Source organism: Lissotriton helveticus, chromosome 12, assembly GCF_964261635.1.
Source record: "Lissotriton helveticus chromosome 12, aLisHel1.1, whole genome shotgun sequence".
NCBI lineage: Eukaryota > Metazoa > Chordata > Amphibia > Caudata > Salamandridae > Lissotriton > Lissotriton helveticus.
The window spans coordinates 359,880,749-359,902,733 of record NC_136073.1 but is presented as its reverse complement, the minus strand read 5'-3'; the positions used below and the strand labels follow the sequence as shown (position 1 = coordinate 359,902,733).

Here is a 21,985-nt window from a genome sequence, read left to right as displayed (position 1 = left end):
GGCAGTGAATGCCTAGATTTTGACAGCTATTTAACAAGCAGAAACAGACAATTACACTACTATTACAAATTCGTTTATTTCAGCTACAATAATAAGTTTGTTTTATCACCTTTCAGCATAGCATTTGTTTGTCCTTTAATTTTAGCATTACATTTAAAAAACAGGCTAAAGTAAGTATTCCGTAATCCAAACCCACATTATTGAATCTGTTTAAAAAGACAAATGTTTGCACTCTGAAATGTAGATCTCGAGACAGACCTCAGATTTGTATTATGCCTTTTGTTTTAAAAGTGAATTTTGACAAATCTTATAAACGATCTATCGGCAACTAAAATGTAGCTTGCTTTTAGGTGGTGGGTGAAATTGAAAGTTCACCTGACTCTTTAACGATATATTTGGTACAGTTCAAAGAATCTGTAGACACGGCAAAACTTGATACACAGTAGAGTTATCTCACAAAAACCTTTTCGTGTGAGCTAATTCTCTGACTAAAATCGAGATTTTACTCTGTTGTCGGTACACCCGAAAAGATAGAGTAAAATTTCTTTTTTAATCGTGTAAACTTGAACCTTCACAAAGTTTTCAGTAATTTGAAAAAAACTTCAAAAAGTTTGTGAAAGAAAAGCTTTTCTTACCGCTCGTTGTTATGGTGCAGAAGGTATATGTAGGATATTACAATCAAAAGCTGGCAGCCACCAGTTATGATGGTGCTGAAGGCATCTGCAGGACTTTAGAATTAAAAGCTGGCAACTTAGTAGCACAATTTAGGATCCTAACTGTACATCTGCTATCTCTCTGATGCTGGGTACCGTGGCATCCAGTGCCGAAGGAACATTCGTCTTTACTTACTGTCACTGCTGCTTTATACAAGACCTTTTTATTCCCCAGGTTAATTGTTTTGAGGAATCCATGTAGTCCACTCATCTACTGTCTAGGTACTGCTGGCAGTGACTGCTTTTAAGACACTGTAAACATTGTCCTGAAAGGGAGATGCTGGAATGTGGGATTAAAGTGTGCATGCCCAATCCATCCTAGTGCTGGACCTCTGAGGTTTCTCAGTTTTTAGTAAGCAATCAGTGGTGGGTTGGAAACTGTGCCTGTAGTCATCCAGCACAGCCAGAGCCACACACTCCCTAATTGGGATGAGTGGCACTGCAGCTTGCCCATACCAGAGCTCTGGTTCAAGACCACTGGACCTTAATTCTGGAAGGTGCAAGCTCGAACACTTATAAAACTACACCAGTAACGAGTAATACATCATTTTAATTCACCCTGTATGTGTGTGTATGTATGTATGTATGTATGTATGTATGTATTGGCATATTTGTATAGCGCTGTACTGTCACCCAAAGGGCATGTGTGCACTTGTCTGTTCCAGTACCACATGCTTTTTGGGAAGGCAGTGTTCCTCTCTCGTTTTGCGTAGAAAGACAAATACATAATTTCTTTATTCAGCTGGTGACACCTTTAGCATTTACAATTAATAAGGGGGTTCAGTTCTTGCTTGTGTGCAACTTAGTCTGCAGCAATCTTTAGATGGGTTATGAAGAGGAAAGAACTTGTCCCTTTCAGTCCTCGGAGAGCCCATAAACTGTGAAATCTATACAACTAATATGAAGCCCCTTCAGAAATCATACTGGGAGGGTATTGTACTAGACGTCTTGCTTCATTCTTACCATATCTCCCACAGTGGGTTATTTAACATATCAAGCATCTGTGTTTTCAAAAAATGTTTTTTCATTCAAAAGAACGTTTTAATGTTTTTCACTGTAAATTTGTTGACAGTGAGGAAGTTACTGGAGACATTAGTGATTCCATGGATTTTGTGCTGCTGAACTTTGCGGAAATGAACAAACTGTGGGTGAGGATGCAGCACCAGGGGCACAGTCGGGACAAGGAAAAAAGAGAGCGGGAGCGACAGGAGCTTCGAATTCTAGTAGGAACAAATTTAGTGCGCCTCAGCCAGCTGGAAGGTGTAAATGTGGAACGCTACAAACAGGTGATTTACATTTAATAAAATGCATGTTTGGTATCTATCATGTTAATGTTTTGTGGTGTTAGATAAATCTCAGTGCTTTTGCCACGGTTATAACCTTTTCATTCCCATAAAACACAGCACCACACTACTATACTAGGTTGCTTTTTATTGCTTTTCTAGGGCTCCTTCATATGCCATTTTGATTGGCCCAGAGTTATGGCAGTAGACTCGAGACCTACAACATTAATTACATAGTTCTAGATCTAGGGGATCAAAGAAGATAAATGCACAAACCCCTGAAGCATAACATACGCAGTATTGAAGTCTGCTATCAAAAGTCCAAGTGACATAGTGTTTCTCTCACATCCCACACTACTATGATTAAAGGTACATTGTAAGTAAAATATTCCAGTTTCTTTAAAATCTGGTGGGACTACAAGAGTCCAACCAAAATTACTCTCACATTCTTTATGGATGGAAGTATTATTCATGAACCAGTATCTATGTAGAAAAAAGTTTCCTAAAAACATTGAAATCTTGTTTCACATATGTAAGCATTTATATGCAGTAAATGTATACTTCTGCATTCACACACGTTTGCAAATAGCATAGATCAAAAAGCCAAGCCAAAACATGGATGTAAAATTATTAAAATGGCATTGGTTAGTGACACCCTCTTCTATTTAAAGCATTATTGCTTTTTATGAATAGAAAATAATTACTAATAATGTCCTGAATAAAACATTGGAAGCGGGCCAGCTAGTCAGAATACTCCCTTTGCTGGATATGGCTATTTTTACAGCCATGCAAATGGGTGATTCTGTGCTGCCTGCTCCTAACATCCTTCCGGTACGCTGTAGGCCCTGGTAGTGCTGCGGGAGCAAGAGGTACGTGTTGCCTTAAACAAAATGGCTCCAGTTTCCTTCGGTGTGCCCTCGTCCTCTTCTGACGCAGCTGTACGAAACACAACTGTCCGGGCTCCCCCCTTTTATTTTGCTGAGAGGGAAGAGCAATCACGCTAAAAATGTGTTCATGTTTTTCTACTTCAGAGTGAGTTACTTTTGTGAATTATGGGTAGCTGTGGCCAGGTATCCGATGGCGGCTGTTTTCGATCACAAGATCTTTACTTTCAATTTCTCATCTACTCCTCTCTCCCAGGAACTATGTGATTTCATTTCTGCATAATATTCATTTATGATGTTTTGTTCCACTGCTAAACCGAAAACATTGTATTACTAATTGCAAAAATGTTAGCTGCTAAAGAGAATCAGTGGGTTAGTAGTTTAAGGGCTGTGTTGGGATAGATTTGTTGTTAAATCATAGGAGGAAAGTATCAATGTGCGTTATTACTCTATCCTTATTACTGTATGCAGGTTGTTAACGAGCCCAATAGCGACCCTCTATTCTTTTTTTTTTTTCCGGAGTTTTATATAGCGCGAACTAGAACCGAACCGAATCAGTTATCAGAGCGCTTTACATAGCACCAGTTACGTTACATGAGGACACACTTTCATTTTTTAGGCACGGGGAGATTAAGTGATTTGCCCAGAATCACAGGGGGTTTATTGGCGTCGTTACCGAGACTCGAACCCAGATCCCCAGGTCCGAGGTCGAGCGCCTTAGCCGTTAGGCCAACCCCTCCATCAATGATTCAGTGGAATCATTGATGGAGTTTAAGATCATTATGTCTGCTTTGTCCAGAATTGCATATACCAACTCCATGACATTCCACTGTGGCCTTGGTTCACAAGGTGGTAACAACTTGCAGTTGCTATGTAAATATTAAATCTTTAGGGTGAATTGATGTCTAAATACCTATGATGAAGGAACAGTGAACAAAATGTAGGCTCACACAAATGTGACAGATCTGGCTGATCAGCATATTTCTTCTGGGCTACTCACAAAATGGGATACCTATGAGTTTTCTTGACCCTCTTTCCTGTCTTAAACAGGTGCTGACTGCATATACCACGATTTATACAGCATTCAAGAATATTGGCACATATCAGAAGAAATGCTTCACTAGGCTGTATTCATGCAGCAAATAGGCACATATCACCTTTCATGCCCTACAGGTAGTTTCAAAACTTTGGGAAAGCGAGATTATTTCCTGCTATTGCACTTGATAATTGCAGCCATGTAGAGGTTGGTATCCCTTTTGCAATATCCTTTTCTAGAGTATTTTGGAGATCCGACAATTAATGAAATTATTGATTATCGGAGACATACTGGTAAAGCAATAAAAAATACTTTTATCATGAAATTTGCTGCAACTCTGTATACTTCTTGAATATTGTGAGAGTCCTGCCAGACTCAACCAGTACCCAGCGTCAAATGAAACTAGGCTCAAGCATCGCGGAGCTAAGGTTTAAACAGTCAGTTAACTTTTAGGAAAGACGTTTTTAATGCCTACATAATTCCACAAAAGACGAGTTCTCCTTGAGCATATGATAGAGCCTGTCATGATCAATGACATAAACAGAGTCTAGAGATTCAACAGGTCCAGCAGACCAAAAGCAGCCTTATATATCACACAAAGGTGTTCATTGTGGGTACTGCTACCACTGGATGTAATACTATATTGGAAAGTGGCTGGCAAATCCTGTCCAACGTTATATTTTGTAAGTAGACTCCCTGTTTGACTTAGTTTTAAATACTGTGGATAAGAGTCCTGGGTAAGAGAAGAACCATGTGATTCAATAAAGCCAGGCCAAAAGGAATGCCCTGTGTTTCTATGTTTCTTGATTAAAACAAGTTGGAGCAGTCATCTACGAAAAGGAGTTGCAGTGCTTTAAAGGATTCCTAGTTTTTGAAAATTGCATCCCATGTAGAAAACGACATCTCACCTATTTAATGTTTTAAAAAGCTTCAAATATCATGTAAGCTTTAGCAGCAGGCTACCAAGCCACTGAAGCACTGCAATGCTGCTTCTGCCGCAGTGATGATGGCAGGGCCACATCTCTAGTGATGCTTGATGGTATTTGACAAATATTTTCCTCTCACAGGCTCCACCCATAGTGCCACCAAGCGTGCATGATTCACTAATGCCAAGCATTGGGCAATGAAGAATTGGGAAGTCTAGGTGTGATGACACATGCCATGATAGATCTCCCAGTCATTGCATATCATTTTAGAGGCCTCAGTAGTCCATTGAAACATCTTTATATATGGAGGAGGTCACCAACCTAAAGAGTGACATATGTCTGATTGAGGAGACTTGCATTCTCTGCCCTTATCAGAAATGGCTAAGGTCCCACTAAATCCACAACAATATTTATCTTCTGACTTGCGGAAGACTGTTTGAGTGAGAGTCCTGTTAGGCTCCTTTTCTCTTTTACTGAATCCAGGATCCAGAGGGATAGGGCTTACCAATGTCTGGTAGTCATCTGCCAGTGAAACCGCCTTCTTCTGAGTGATCTTGGTCTATGACCCCAATCAAGAACAGGAACCTTTCCTCCGACAGGCAATCCAATGGATGGTGAGCTTCGCAAAAGGACTTTAGGGGGCATTGGGGGGGGGCACTCCATCTAGCCATGTGCCTTAAGCAAGAAAAAATGCAATATAATGCTCAAAGGGACTCTTTCGGACAAAGACCGACAGGCTTACTTACAAAGTTCCAACATTCACAAATAGGGCATGGAGGATGGGCACTCATGAAATGCCATTAAGTGGAAAGCTTGCATTGAAGGACCTAAAAAGCCAAGTCCCCTGGCCCAGATGACTTCATGGCATCATTCTACAACACATTTGCTCTGCTCCCGATCCCACTCCTTCCTGAGGTCTTTAACTGGTTTGAAGAGACTCTGGGTGTAGCCGACATCCTGCAACTCCTACCGCCCCTAATGCTCCTCATCCTTGAGAAAAAAATATTTAATAAAATCCTAGATAATAAACTATACTCTGTGCTCTCTTCATTAATTCATGCCGACCAGAGAGGATTGGCCGATGGGTATAAAACAAGTGACAATACATAGAAGACCTTACTGATATTGGGTAAGATGCAATCTTGTTATTGAATGCTAAAAAAGTGTTTGATCATGCATTCTGGGGAATGATGTCAGATACCCTTGAAACATTTATTTTGGCCTGGAGTTCTACGTGCAAACTGGAGTAAATGTTGGGCTCTCTGTATTACTAGCTTTCCAGAGAGGTACTAGGCAGGATTGTCCACTTTGCCACCTGCTGTTTGCATTGGGCCTGTTACCCTTCGTGTAGAAAAATAGGGATAGTTGAATGATAATTTAGTCACCTTTAAACTCGCAGCCTTCACTGATGACATCTTGCTAACACTTTTTTGACTTGCAACCATCCCTGCGCCGACTAGTGAGTGATATAAAGGCATATTAGCCGATACTGGCTTCTCTGAAAACCAACATAAGTCAGGGACTGTGTTAGCTGCTGATAAAACCCTTCTAAGTACATTATAAGACATGACCCCATTTAGATGCACATCTTCTGGAATCTAGTATCTGAGGATATGGTTGACTCCGGACAAACACAGGTGGGCAGTGGATTATCTGTTCTGCAGCCTTCTCAAGTGGGTAAGGGTTGATATCTCCTCAGCCATATTGTAGCTCTCAAAATGACCGTGTTGCTGAAAATCCTATATATGTTCAAGTCCCTTCCATTGCCCCTTAGGATTTAAAAAAATATATATTTTTATTAACATATACAAAATAAAAGGATCAGGTGACAGACAAAGCTAACGCAGTAGCTATTTATGCGTCTTCCATATATCAAAATATGCATTAGGATATTACTCGTGGATCATTCAGATTCCAACACTACAGTATCTTCATTTACAGTCGGAGGTACACATATATCCCCTCTGTAGCTATTCCAGGCTCCCCAGATTTTCCCCCATTTCCCAGGTCTACCCCTGGCCACATACACTGATCTCTCTCTGAACATGCACCAATCTAGATCTTACATCCATTTCCCTATCTGGGTGCCCCTTAGGATTGGTGCTATCAGACACATTCAAGAGACATGTGCAACACCTTCTTGTAGGCTGGAAAGAGTCTTAGGATAACTCAAAGCACCAAACACACGAGCTAGAGATAGCTCGGTGTTCCCCATTTTTGGCATATTCTCCAGACTTCCCAACTCCACTATTCGGTAGCGTTTCTTTAAAGTGAAGCGGATAAAGTCTTGTGTATATTAGACAAAAATGTTGCCACCTGACCCTTGAAGGAGATGCAATGGATCCCCAAACCTCAACCAGGTCAGAATTGCTACCTTTTACTTGTCACAAGGCTACTTTGAGAGTTTAAAAAGGAGTATCTAGGACAAAGGTACTAACATAATTTCACCCCATGCCCTCACCTCCCTCTCGCCCCTCCCTCTCCACCCCCCTCCGCTCACTCCAACCCCTCCCTCTCCACTCACTTCCCTCTCCCCGCCCCTCCCTCTCCCCCCTCACTATCTCTTTATTCCTCAGAAATGTAGATTTCTCTTTGTACCTTGTAGAGTGAAGTTTAGGGTCTGGAATTATGGGGGGTATTTCTGGCTGACAGACCTGTCCAATTGCAAACAACTGATTATGCTGCTCTCATTAATACAAGAGTGATTAGGGCTGTTCTGCAATTTTTGCCTTCCCTTCCGGCACCACATCAGTTATCTTCTGGTACATCTCAGGTACTTGATATAAGCAACAGTGGCACGAGTAAACATTTCTGGTCAAATGGGGAAAACAAGCTAAGCATTACTTTCAGCACCAAAAGAGGGCTGGTCCCACTTAGAGTGCTTATAACTACACTAGGTATTCACAGCATAGAGAAACAATATACAACTCCTATATTAGGAGCTCTATTCACCCTGGACTCTACACACTATTGACCATATAAGATGAGGCTTGCTGGAAGAGTTGCAAAGAAACAGCCACACTAACCCAATACTCTGCAGCAGTCCACATGTGTCAGGAGTTCTAGAGGGCATTCGACAGATAACGAATAAAGAGGTAGCACACTATCATGAGGCCATATTACAGGGCTGCCCCTCACAGGAACACTAATCCTTGTATTCCCCAAAGTGAAAAAAGCGTCCCCAGCTCCTCCTAGCAGGTAAGCAAGGGATCCTGACCATTTTGAGGAAATACCTGTGTTCAGCAGACGACCTTTGGATACTGATTTCTTTTGGGCCACTGAGTTGGTATGTGCTGCAATGGGAAGGAGCATTTATCCTGCAAACTGTAGAAACCAGTGCTTGTATATCTAAACCAGGACTACAGAGGACGAACATGCCTTTAGAGGCTTAGGGTGGTAGGTATGCTGGACAAAGACAAATATGTGCAATAAAGCTTTGGGATGTCTCTGGTGTTAACCTCTTAACAATACATATTTTTATTAAGTTGCTCACTTGTTTCATGGGATTTGGGTGGCTGTTCAGGTACAGAGCTATTGGGGTGGGAGATGTAATAAGTTTACAGGTGGGTATGCCTTCCTTATACTTTATTCTTCATTGAAAATTCATTAAAAAACTACTGAAACTAAATGGGGTAGTGGAAGTCATAGGTTGGTGGAAAGGAGGTCTGCTTTTTTATTTTAGGAGATGCTATGTTGCCAATCTCCTCTGAAGTAGTCCGTTAGGAATCATTACTACGTGACCTTTTTACCTCAGTGCCATCATACACAGTGGCTTTGATTTCTGATGCTTACTTGTAACTGCATAGTGCTCATGTTCAAATATTCTCCAGATGCCATACCTGATCCGGAGATTGCAAATTGGCATTATGCAGCTCAGCGTTGACTATATATCCTCCTAGAAGTGAGAAAGCGGAGCTGCATATAAGCGCCACTCCGGATAGCAGTTCCTTTCTTTCCACATCTTTCAATGTGGATCCAGACCACTGCTTCTGAATTTTTGGGTCTTCAGAAGACTTCCAAACTTTTCACAGAGTGCTAGAAAATGATATCCCCTATCGAAAACAACAGTATTCAAGCTTTGCTGCAACTGTAGGAAGCAGAGGTCAGTCACAGATCTGCACAAAGTGTGCCTTTGGTGCCTGGGCTCTGGGTATGCGTCTGCTATATGTTATAAGTGTACCCTCATGCAACCAAAGGCTATTTGAGACAGAGAGGCAATGCTGTATGTCACTGAACACAAGAAGAATTTGCGGCATTCACATATATCCCACTCCTTCTCCAAGTCACAGTGCCTTTCCAGCGACCATTCCATTTTCCTCGTGAAGACCTCTGAAATGCAAGTATAAAAAAAAATGCAACCCCATCCCGCCACACTGACTCGAAGGAGGAGGACGTCATGATGCGAGTCACACTCCATCGAGGTTGCCACACACTGAGCTGATTTTTCAGCTGATCCTAACCTGCTCAGAATTTCCCAGTGCATCATCAACCATGTAACAGATTGAAGCCTTCAAAGCGCCAGTATTGAAAATACTCCATGCCCTTCCGGCTCTCTCTGGCATACTTTTGGGATCCAGTCAACTCCAGGGACTTCTGTCATGCTAACACCACTGGGTCCCTCTCTGGAATCAACTGTCCCTTTTGGACTTGCTCCCTGGCTTGTACTGACACCGGTACAGACTTCTATTCCGGCCCCACTATTTGCACCGAGTCTTGGCATTCTGACACTGTTGCTGGACAATGATGCAGTGCCAACAACCATGCTGAACCCCAAACTAATGTCAGCGTGAGGTCAAACTACGGAACTAGAAAAACTTAAATTGTTGTCATGTAACTGACTCAAACCTTGTACCTCTACTGTGTCACAGCTTTCATCAGATGCTCCATTACAGTTTTGGTGCTGACACTTATCCTGTTCCAGAGGTCCAGGATGTTGATGACGGTGAGGTGGATGGTGTGCTCCCCTCTCTTTATATTGCTGATTTTGTATACCTTAATTTTTAGAACGCTAATGGGCTTGATACCTCTTCCAAGTCAGAGCTTGACTCACACATGGGCCATCATTGGAAGAGAGAGACTCAATTTCGGTTGTGATACGGAAAGCAGCTGAGGTACTAGAATAACAGCTGCCCTCTATTGAGACAAAAATGATTGTTTTAACAGAACCTAGAGTCAGCAACTTTCAAGTCATCTCTTGCGGTTAAAGATGGCCTCACAGACACTCTAATGGCTACTTGATTGAAACCATGTTCTTGCCCACCTGTGAACAAGCAGGTGGCCAAACAGCATAGACCGGCGCCTGGTAACCATGATATTCTCACCAAGCACCCTATTCCAGTTCTATAACCGTAAAGTGAAGTCTAATTATTTTTCTACCCTTCCTCCAGAAATAGACTCTTAAATGTTTGATGCTTTTGGAAAAGGTATGCTTTCTTCAGCAAGTCTGGCATTATGTTCTGGAAGTGTGGTCTCTCTGTTGGACTGATAATTCGATCCCATAAGGACAAGGCCAGTAATATCTTGCCAGCCTATCTTGAAGATCTTAGGGCTTTTTTGACCCAGATGATACATGATGGACAGAATGTGGCAAAATGTTATCAGTGGAGGTTTGGATACCATTGCAGGCTAGTTGGTAAAATTGTAGTTCTTCATTGACTTGACTGGATGAGTTCCACATGGGTCTCTAGTGATGTGCACTCTTTGCTGGCAGAAATTCCCTTTCATGGGTCCTGTGTTTTGGTAAAAAGGTAGACTCCACTTTGGAACTCTCTAAAGACAGTGGAGTTACAGTGCATTTGTTAGTGATGTTGGCTCCTGCAAAACAGTCCCTGTCCCAGTTTCGAAAATGTAGGGCTACTTTAGAGGTCTAGCCTATAGTCCGAGACCATCCTCCTAACCTGTAATATAACAGACAGTTCAGTCATTGGGGAATTTGGATCTGGCAGGCAGCGTGTGAACCAACAGGGCACAAGCCTACCAAATCCTCCTTCTCTACTTCTAGAACAGCCAACAATTTACTTTGCCTGCAGTGATGTATACCCCCAAGGCTGGATCTGGCACTTGGGTTGATGATCCAACACATCTGACAGATGCGTCTTGCTAATTATTCAAAATGATTATTCTCTACCTTTTGTTTCCTCCCAGCCCAATATCCCTCCCACACCAGAACGGGTGTCGGAAGAGTTTCTGTCTAGCCTGCTGCAGGAATTAAGCCTCTAGCTCTCCAGAGGTGCCATTGAGACAGTACTAGACTGAGAGAAAGTTGGGTTATTACTCTCATTATTTCCTCGTCTCTAAAAAGGATGGAGGCCAGAGGCCTGCCTTGAGCCTCTTCCTCCTCGATGCCTTCCTATGGAAGGACAGATTCAACATGCTTCCATTGGCCCAGATTCTATCTGCTGTGGACGCAGGTGACTAGACATTGTCTTGGACTTGCAGGATGCATATTTTTATATGCCCATCCTGCAGTCCCACATTTATTACCTGTAGTTCAAGTTGGGCCAGAACCATTTTCAGTTTGTCGTGTTACCCTTCGGCCTCACCAGTGCCCCTTGAATTTTTGCAAATATGGCTACGGTTTCACCATAAATGAGCTGTAGTCTGACCTGATTCTCTCTTGAGGCCTCTTCTCATTGGGACATTCATGGATACTTGAACCTCATGGCTTTTCCTCCATAGCAACGAGTATAGGTCTTTCGGGAAATGAGCAGGATGTTTTCGGCTCGCTCCTTGATGCATGGTGGTTTCTGAAGCTTGCTGGCCTCTTAGCTTTGTGCATCCTCCTTGTAAACCACGGCAGGTGGCACATAAGAGCCCTACATTAAAACTTTAAGTCCCAGTAGAGTCCGCACCAGGGCCGCCTTTCCAATTCCATCCAGATCTTTGGGCAAATCTATAGTGGCGACTGCCCGACTGCAGTTTGCTCTGCAGCAGGCCAATCTCCCTTGCTCTCCCAGAGTTGATAGTGGTGACGGATGCATCACTACTTGTTTGGTGAGAGAGAAGAACAAGAGACTTACCCTCTTTCGGGTGGATTCTTTAGTTAACCGCAGATTCTCACTGCCCTCCCACCTCCTTCTTCTGTGGACTGGCCTCTTAGTCATCTAAATATTTCCCAAGTTAGTGATCCACACACTGTATCTAATAATTGTTCACAAACTTCATCCATGGAAGTTGAAAAAGAAAAGACTTTAAACTGACTTCAATGTGCAGGTCACTTCAAGGTAGTATGGTGCTAACGTGAAGCTGCACAACGCCACTTAGTGACTTGCATGATCACTGCTATGAAATATCTCCACATGCAGTCTGGTGCCTGAAAAATATACTGATGGTGAGGAATCTGTATATAAATAGAGTATCCGCAAGAAAGAGCGTTGCCAAGTATTTTTTTTTTTACTTCATGTTTATATACCTATACAACTGAGAAAATATCATCAATGAAGAATTACCCTAAAACTGGATTGACTTCAAACTGCAGTTGTACTCTGATAAAAGCATCTTGATTTATGTTTGTATTACTGGCATTTATACTCTGTTTAGCAAAGGTTTACTGTAATACAGTTAACTTTGCCTGGAATTAATAGCTTTATTGCTTCGCTGATGACCTGGATAATCTGTTTTAGAAAACACTGACTCGTGGGCTATCGGTAAATAGCACCTTTTTGTGTTAACTTCCTTCTTCGCTCTTGTTTCAGATTGTGTTGCCTGGCATACTTGAACAGGTTGTGAATTGCAGGGATGCATTGGCTCAGGAGTATCTCATGGAGTGCATTATACAGGTAAGTGTGGGGTCAAGTGTCTCTTAAATGCTATTATTAAAGGATATATGTGGTTTGAATTACAAATAATGCTTCTATACTCAGCCAAGTAACAATTCAGTATACCAAAGTCTACACATTTTTAAAGTATGGCGAATAACGTCATGGTTTTGAGATACAACCTCTTTCTAAGTGTTTCGTAGAGACCTGGAAATCACAACTGGTTATTTAGTGAAATTCTGAGTGGTTTTAAAACGTTAGAGTTGCCAATTCTTTAACAGTTGATCTGAGCACTGGTTTTGGACTACTCAACTCTAGTGGACTTTTGGGTTTTGGGATAGGAATTCTTAAAAATAACCCAGAACTTGTCTTGATAGAAGTCACAGTGGGAATTAAATGTATACGTATGGAATTTAGGTTGAGCGTGGAATAGGTGTGATAAAACAAGACCGTCTCGCAGAGGAGGCCACACTTTGCAGCTTTCAGTATTGGGACTGTCGGATCCTCAGAGGATCCGCATACCTTTATATACAAATTTAGATTTTGCAAATATACAAATGAGGTTGAGACAAAATCCTACTGTGAAAGAAATCATTTGAGACTTATAAGATGCAATGTAACAAAGAAGAGTACACTGGGGGTCGAGGCTGAAAGATGTCTGGCACAATAATTAAAACAGGGGTCAGTAGAAAAAGAGAGAAGGGATAGGAGGGGAGGGGAGGGGAATTCCCTTCTCGGGACTAGGGCTCTCACACACCCAGCAAGCTAGGTGTCCTGCTTCATCATATGAGCCGGCTCCTCGTTATAAGATGCACAGAACCGAAAGTTCAACCTCTTTCAAATTTCAATAGAAAAACTTAAAACGATTAATATGGTTCCGCACCCTTCTTTTGGAAAACGTTATTGTTTCTTGCTTATAATCATTCAACACAGAATTCATAACATCACATGTTCAATTTAAAAAATTCATATTCTTCCGTGCGTGTATTTTGAAGAAAATTCTTTATTCTCTTTTCTTTTTTTTCAAGCTCTTCTTCTCGGATTAAAAGCCACAGTAGTCAATGCATTTCAGCATGAGAGACTTCTTTAGGGCTACTTTTAAAACTGTTCTTATTGAAGATAATGTATTAATAATAATATATTTATTAATTTTCATTAACTTGCGACTTATTTCTCAAAACACTTGGTGCGATTTCTCATAGCGGACCACTTTATATTTGGCACAGAATGTTTTGCCACAGCTCACTAGTTTGTTTTCTTATGACATTTTAGGAGTACGAGTGCTCCGGGACATAGATTCAGGCTATATAGTATAAGGCAAGATTTTATACCAAATCAGAAAAAGGCACTTCTCTGGACCAATATCTCCCTTTCTACCAATTTGGTGGTGATTCCGTTCAGCGGATTGGGCTGTAGCTGTGTCTAAAGTGTAAATTGCATGGGGAAAACACATTTTAGAATACCCCCTTTTCTCAGCCATCGCTTGATGGATCACCCAGAAACTTTCAAGACAGCAGCTGAAGTGACTGGCAAACTAGTTTTGAAAAATTTGTAAGGATTCGTCAAATGGCGCCAAAGTTTTTGGCAAAAAAAAACAGTTTTCCTATGGAAACTTGGTCCTAACTATAACTACCTACTGACAACCACCAGTAGGATATATATATATATATATATATATATATATATATATATATATATATATATATATATATATATATATATATAATACATATAATATATATATTTGTGTGTGTGTGTATATGTTTCGATATATGTGTGGTATTTATATATTTTTTTAATGTTTTTTTTGTGAGTCTATCCGTTTCTTAATGAGTCATTGTATCCGGACTCGGATTTTTGCCGTGGCAGGCTGTATGTATGAGGTGTATATATATATATATATAGTTCTTTTTTATCCAACAAACGCTGAAGCTTCTCAAGATGCACTCGACAGTGCGTCTGCCATTCGGCATCACGGTTCAGCCCACCCCTTGACGCACTGTCGAGTGCATCTTAAGAAGCTTCAGCGTTTCTTGGCTAAAATTATGACACGGGTGCCGTCCCGTGCAAGATGCACCATCTCGAAGGAATGAGAGGCTGAGGGAGAGTAACCTTCCTGCCCCGGTTTCCAGTAAAGTTTGTCTTGATGAAAAGTGCCTGCTCCCATCACATCCAGATCCTACCAAGGTTTCTAACTGACTCTCTGAAATCTGTACGCATTGGAACCTACTATAGGTGTTCAATGAAAGCTTGATGTGACTACATATCCCAGCATGCTGTATGAAGAAAGCAAATACGTTGGTAAACCCATGAGAGGTTTTTCAACCAATCAGCGTGCAGTATAAAGAGCGCTCCAATGCGTACAGGAGAAATGCCTCTGATGAAGTGGTACGTTGGCCACAGAAACGCATCAGGCAGTACAACAAACTTGGATGGCTGGGGCTGGCTGAACCGTGATGCCGAATGGCAGACGCACTGTCGCATGCATCTTGAGAAGCTTCGGCCTTTGTTGGATAAAAAAAAATATATATATATATATATATATATATATGGCTTGAGTTGGTGCAATTAAAAAAACAGAGACTGCCTCCCGTGACCAAGGCTTTCACAAGCAGAAACGTTGGGATAAGGAAGCCTCTTGCCTTCGTGTTATTTCACTCGAATAAATGAATTTATTGCAACCCAGCCAGTGCCGGTGTGCCTCTTTGAAAGGAAAGGGGGATTGGATTTTATATATATATATATATATATATACATATACACACACACATACATGTGTATGTATATTATTGCTGCTGCCTATGCTACTTAGCTTGCTGCTCTATTAAAGCCTTAATGACTACCAATGCAGATCCTACAATGAAGAAGAAACGGTGACCTACCTGTAGTCCTGGCTGTAATCTTAGGAATCTTAAATGAAGTCATAAACGACCAGCCCGGCTCCCTGTCTGCGTTAATACAGAGCAGTTACTTATATATAAGTATACTATATATAATATATCATAAAAATAACATAATCGGAGAGGCAACTGACAGTATAACGCACTGTAGGTTTTTGTGTCTCTCAGGTGCTTAGAGGGAGGCTCCTTTTTTCTCTGTGTGCAATGTAAGCCTAGCCAGCTGCATTTGTGCCTTCATGTTCTCTGCTAATGGGTTATGTATGCAATTGAGTGCTGCAGTGAAGTTCTGTGGATGTAATCTGGAGTGTTATTTTGAACCTTCATGAAAAAAATATGTCCTCTGTTAGGCTTCCATTCCACAGTTAAATATAAATTCATGGACAAAAACATTCTTGGATGCTGTTTCTATGGACAAAAACATAAGTGTTCCGGGTTTACGCAAGCAGCAGGGTATTGTTCAAGTGTGTGTGTCTTCAATGAAGATTCCTATGTTGCTGAACCAGGTCTACAGGTATGTAATACTTTCTTCTGTAGTGATCCCCTGGCAAAATTTAAACAAAATAATAAACTTGCAAAGCTCAGCTTCCCACCAGTGGGAAGGGTAATGTCATTGAGTCGATAGAGGAATCTGGAAAATCCAAATGGGTCTATTTATCATGGGTTTCAAATCATTTAAAAACCTCTGAGGAGTGTACATTGGCAAGATCTGACAGGAACAAACAACTCGATTTAGCAAAAAGAAATATTTTCCCAGCTATATCCTTCTCAGTCCAAGCCATTGGAGGGAGAAAGTAAGTCGTGCACACATCTTTAAAATAGGTATAAGGACACCTAAAAAGTTTACTGTATTCAGTTACAACTTTTACTTCTGGGATATCCAGTCTGTGTTTTATCTTACTTTGGTAACACAATATTTTCTCTGAATTTCCATCACTGTTTCAACCATATCACTTTATTTCTCCATGTAAAGTGGTATCTTTTTTAGCATCCCATTCAGTTGCAATCCTTCAGATTTAAGTTAAGCTAGATGCTAGTGGAGGGCTTGGTGTATACCTCAAGGAAGGAACGACACACCAGGATTTCGCCTCTTGCTGCTGGTTATTGCAAATGTATCTGACATGTATATTGTTAAACAATCATTCCCAGAAATTAGTGTATAACTGTTTTATGTAATTCAGGATGGAATGCTGTTAGCATCAACTAGAATGGCTGCCTCAAAATCTTTTGTATGGTCTAATAGGATTTCTATAAGAGACTTAAAAACATTTGTGTGAGAAAGTGCCATCTTTCTTGCATTGGTATGCCCCCACTTTTTTTCTGAACTGCTGATGTGCTTTGACTGAGTGTGCCCTGGGTTCCTGCTAACCAGGTACCCAGGGCCTGTGTTCCTTCCCTAAAGCTATGTTGAAACAAAACCCAATTGGCATCTCTGGCCACCTATCAGCCCCTAGTAAATGGTACCCTAGAAACTCAGGGCATGGTGACCAGAGAAGACCCCTAAGGGCTGCAGCACTTATTGTGCCACCCTTAGGGGCCCTGTACCCTGACACCCACACACTGCCTTTGCAGGCTGTGTGTCCAAGTACAGAACTAAACAGAGAGTCGACATGGCACACATCCCTGTGTGCCATGCCCACAAACCCCACTGCCCTGGCATACCTCAGCCACCCCTCTAGCTGGGTGCCCTATGCCAGTGGTGTGGGCACAGGTGCATGAGACCTGTGCCCCTACAGTACCCAGGGCCATTTCTGGGCACTGTAAGTGCAGTGCTGCCATTTAATAGTATATGGTGCTGGGAGGTCGTCATTACGAACTCCACAGCACCATGATGGCTTCACTGAAGCCTCAGAAGTTTGGCATCAAACTGCTCAGCACATTAACCCCGCACTGATGCCAGTGGGAGGTTTAATGTAAAATGCACCAGAGGGCATCTTAGAGATGCCCCCTGAAACCTAACCTACAATCCACGTCTGGACTGAGTGGCTGCCCATGCTGCCACACAGCAGACATGTTGCTGGACCCCTGGGTGGAGAGTTCCTCGCTCTCCTGGGCCTGCAACAATGCACATCCTGGGCGAGGTGCTAGGTCTCCTCCCCAGGATGGGAAGGGGGAAACTTCAAAGGCATGCCACCTCTGTGAGCTTCTCCAGACCATTTGCTGTGCTCAGCAAATGGCCCCCATCAGTTCTAATCCCACTCTTGCGGGAAGACTGGCGGGAAACCCTACGTCAGGAAGGGGGGGGGGGGGGTGCCAGCCTGTGCCAACCCCGCCCCTCATGTGTGAGAGGCGAGGTGAAGCACGACCCCTGGCTCCGGCCATCTTGAAGATGGGGAGCTCTGCCCAATCACAGCTAGGCTCCTGCCCCCCTCCCACAGGAGAGGAGCAGGCTAGGGGGTGTACCCACCCCAGGACAGGGATCTATTGGTCCCTGCCCTTGCCCTACCTGTAACGCCCCTAAATTTTGTATTTAAGGGCACCCTGGACCTTCCTTCCTCAGATCCCAAAAGGAAAAGAAGAAAGAAGCTCAAGAAGAAGACGACCCGCCGTGCAGCTGCTAACAACAGGACGACACCCACTGACTTGGCCCCAGCCCTACCGACCTGTCGATCCTGGAACTTGCTCCTGCTTAATCCCAGCGACTCCTGCGGACAGGAACCTTGGGACACCTGGAGGACCTGCCTGCCTTGACCCTCTTAAAGACTGGGACTCCCATAATCAGAGGCTCTGCTGCAACAACCACCCCCTGGTGCCAGCCAGGAAGCTCAAGACCTGCCCACTTGACCAAAGACCCTCCTCGACGAACCAGACGACTCCTGCAGCCTCAGAACCAGGGACCCCTCCAACCGCGACCAGCCGAGGGTAAGATTCCCCGGCGCCCTGCGGCTCCCTGTGCCTCCCTTTGGGGTACCTACCTCTTCTCCAGGATCCCCGCTTACCTCTCGAAGTGGTGGTCTAACCTGAATAATCTGCGTCCCCGAGTCTGCAGCCTTTGTTCCCTTTTTACCTTTCCCATTGAATAACATTGAGCGCCCAACGGCTCAAAAGCACTCTGCACCCAGCCCCCAGAGTGCCTCTGGCAGTGCAACCGTTGCCCTATCCCACTTCCCCATTTGCCCTGAGCAAGTGACCAGGAGCCCAGCTCCCACAGCCACGTGGCCTGCTAGCCAGCAGCCACCAACCGAAGGCCCCCTTCCCCTCATTGGATAACATTGGGCCTAACTACCTCTGCACCCGGCTGCCCCTGTGCCGCTGAGGGTGAACCAACTGTACCTACCTGACCCTGGGGGACCCCTGAGTCTATGCCCAGGAAACTAACTTCACCAGTCGAGTACTCACCTGGAAACCGGTACCTCACTTACCTGCCATTGGATACCATTGACTGGTTTGACTCGAAAAATCTTCCAAGTGTGAAGTTTTGAAAACTTAAAATTTTCCCATAAAATCAACCAAATTCCGAAGTACTCACCTGTGATCACGAGAGAAGCCAGTGCTGCATCTTGTAGCACAGTGCTGAACCGCAAAAGTCATCCTAGTCGGGTTTACTAGTAACTTGAATTTTCTCTCTAGGAATCCATTGTGTGCTTTTCTGTGAAATTTCTTCTGTCTACTTTTGAAAACTTGAAATATTCTTTAAAAATCATACCAAATACTGAAACATAATTACTTACCTGTTTTAAGTTGAGACCCCAGTGCTGGACCTCGGAGCCCAGTACTGGATTACAAAAGTAACAAGATCGTACTTTTACTGCAACCTGAATTTTCTCCCATTGGACAACATTGTCAGATTTTCATTGAAAAGTTTCAAAGTGTGAACTTTTAAAATAGCTTTATATTCCTTAAAAATCACTGCAATAACTAAAACGTTTTTACTAAACTGTTTTCAGCTTCGATCCCAGGACTGAATCTAGGATCCAGTCCTGGACCTACCAGAGTAATCTACAAAGTAATCAGCTGTATTTATGTAGAAAACCCCATTGAGCTCAATGCTAAATTGTGTTTAGAATTGTGTTGCCTACTGCAACCCCTGTACCTATTGTGTTTACAAAGTTTATTGCCTTTCTGCAAAGTACTCATCTGAGACCTCTCACATTGAGAACAGTATATTTTGATACCTGTTGGTTCTAAAAATAAAACAACTATATCTTTGATATAAAAACAATTGGCCTGGAGTTCTGTCTTTGAGTGTGTGAAACCTTTTGCTGACTGAGTGTGTCGCTCGTTTCTGCCTGCCTTCACTTTGTGCACTCCTGCAAACAACGCTGCTGTGTGTCCTGACTGCGTGGGCTGTTCCGCCCTGAGGCGCTGTTCGAGGACCTAGGAGCCCGTGTGCTCCACTCTGGACTTTTGCTGTTTGATTTGGGGAGAGAAGCGTCCCACGCAAGTAGCGGGAGCGGGACTGCGAGGACTGCGAGGTGCTAGCGCTTGTCCATCGCGCGCACCTGGTGCCTCTTCCCGCCCCCTTTCTGAAGGCTACTTCACCCTTCGCGGCCCCCGCTCCGCGGGTGCCGCTCGTTTCTGCCTGCCTTCACTTTGTGCTCTCCTGCAAACAACGCTGCTGTGTGTCCTGACTGCGTGGGCTGTTCCGCCCTGAGGCGCTGTTCGAGGACCTAGGAGCCCGTGTGCTCCACTCTGGACTTTTGCTGTTTGATTTGGGGAGAGAAGCGTCCCACGCAAGTAGCGGGAGCGGGACTGCGAGGACCAGAGGTGCTAGCGCTTGTCCATCGCGCGCACCTGGTGCCTCTTCCCGCCCCCTTTCTGAAGGCTACTTCACCCCTCGCGGCCCCCGCTCCGCGGGTGCCGCTCGTTTCTGCCTGCCTTCACTTTGTGCTCTCCTGCAAACAACGCTGCTGTGTGTCCTGACTGCGTGGGCTGTTCCGCCCTGAGGCGCTGTTCGAGGACCTAGGAGCCCGTGTGCTCCACTCTGGACTTTTGCTGTTTGATTTGGGGAGAGAAGCGTCCCACGCAAGTAGCGGGAGCGGGACTGCGAGGACCAGAGGTGCTAGCGCTTGTCCATCGCGCGCACCTGGTGCCTCTTCCCGCCCCCTTTCTGAAGGCTACTTCACCCCTCGCGGCCCCCGCTCCGCGGGTGCCGCTCGTTTCTGCCTGCCTTCACTTTGTGCTCTCCTGCAAACAACGCTGCTGTGTGTCCTGACTGCGTGGGCTGTTCCGCCCTGAGGCGCTGTTCGAGGACCTAGGAGCCCGTGTGCTCCACTCTGGACTTTTGCTGTTTGATTTGGGGAGAGAAGCGTCCCACGCAAGTAGCGGGAGCGGGACTGCGAGGACCAGAGGTGCTAGCGCTTGTCCATCGCGCGCACCTGGTGCCTCTGCCCGCCCCCTTTTCCTCCTCCTACTTAAACAATTTAACTTACGCGAACGCGGGACGCGCGCGGACAGAAGCGCGGACGAAGAGCGGGCCCTCTGTGGCCCTCAGTGGCTAAAGTAGGCTGGGCTGGGCCCACTTATTAATTTCTGTCTATACAGAGATAATTTTATTTTTCAACCCATTGACTTATGTAGACGTTGGCTATTGCTGCTTATTCAGGGACTTTATTCATGCCTCCGATTGATTGATTTTGTGATTAGACAGTATTCGTTTTATATATTTTAACTTGCTTACTGGTATTATATATTTCCCTATTTCACATATTTTGATATTAGTCGTAATATGACTGCTAAAAAGTTAAGATCTGGAAGACTGTTGGGGGGAAGATCAACAGCTAAGACCAGATCTAACCCACTCCGAAATAAGAATGTTTCAACGATTCAGTTGAAAGGCCAAAACCAGATTTTCCAGCTTTGGGAGAAAGCGGTAGATAGGGTACCCCAGGAAAATACTGCTTCTAATAAGAGCGTCTCCCTGATTTCAACACCTAACCCATCGTTTGACCATCATCCGAAGGAGGTAGAACCGGGAACTCTTGGCCTAAGTTCATGTGTTTTTGTGGGTATCCCATCTACTACTTCTTTACTTTTGGAGAATGATAAATGTTTAATTTCCAGTCCAGATAACCCCAAAAATATCAAGACTCCATTAACAACTGTAAATGTCTTGCAAAATGGGTTACTTTCCCTCTCTAAGTTGAGGGAGGATATAAACGAAGATTCACAGCCCCTGGATATTGACCCAGTGTTGTGCGAACGTTATTTGGTTGATGTACCTAGGGCATTACTAGAAGCTGCAAAGACCCCAATGGGTGCTACACCTTCTGGTCTCCATCTTTTTAGCAGTACACCTTCTTCCAACTCACAAGATCTTTCCCTTCAGTCAAATATGTCTACAAGTCCAATGCTCAATATAACCGGGATTGAGGCTATTAATGATCCTAGCCTGAAACATTCGGAGAAACCCATATCTGAATTTTTACTCTCCTTGGAACATTTGCTATCCTCAATTCTGACGCTACTGAATAAATTTGTGGGTAGCTCGGATTGTGTATTGGATTCCGTTACCCAAATTTTAAAGGCATTATTATCAAAAACCTGTGA

The 21,985-nt window shown here is 43.6% G+C and overlaps 1 protein-coding gene across 2 annotated transcripts in view; it reads left to right on the top strand.

The window, feature by feature from the left end:
- Nucleotides 1-21,985, top strand: part of VPS35 (VPS35 retromer complex component) — a 464,919-nt gene that overhangs the window by 194,103 nt on the left and 248,831 nt on the right. For both annotated transcript variants that reach the window (XM_078669694.1, XM_078669693.1), the window contains exons 6-7: nucleotides 1,786-1,999; nucleotides 12,537-12,620. In XM_078669694.1, coding sequence (XP_078525820.1) covers nucleotides 1,786-1,999; nucleotides 12,537-12,620 — 298 coding nt within the window. The remainder of the gene's footprint in view (nucleotides 1-1,785; nucleotides 2,000-12,536; nucleotides 12,621-21,985) is intronic.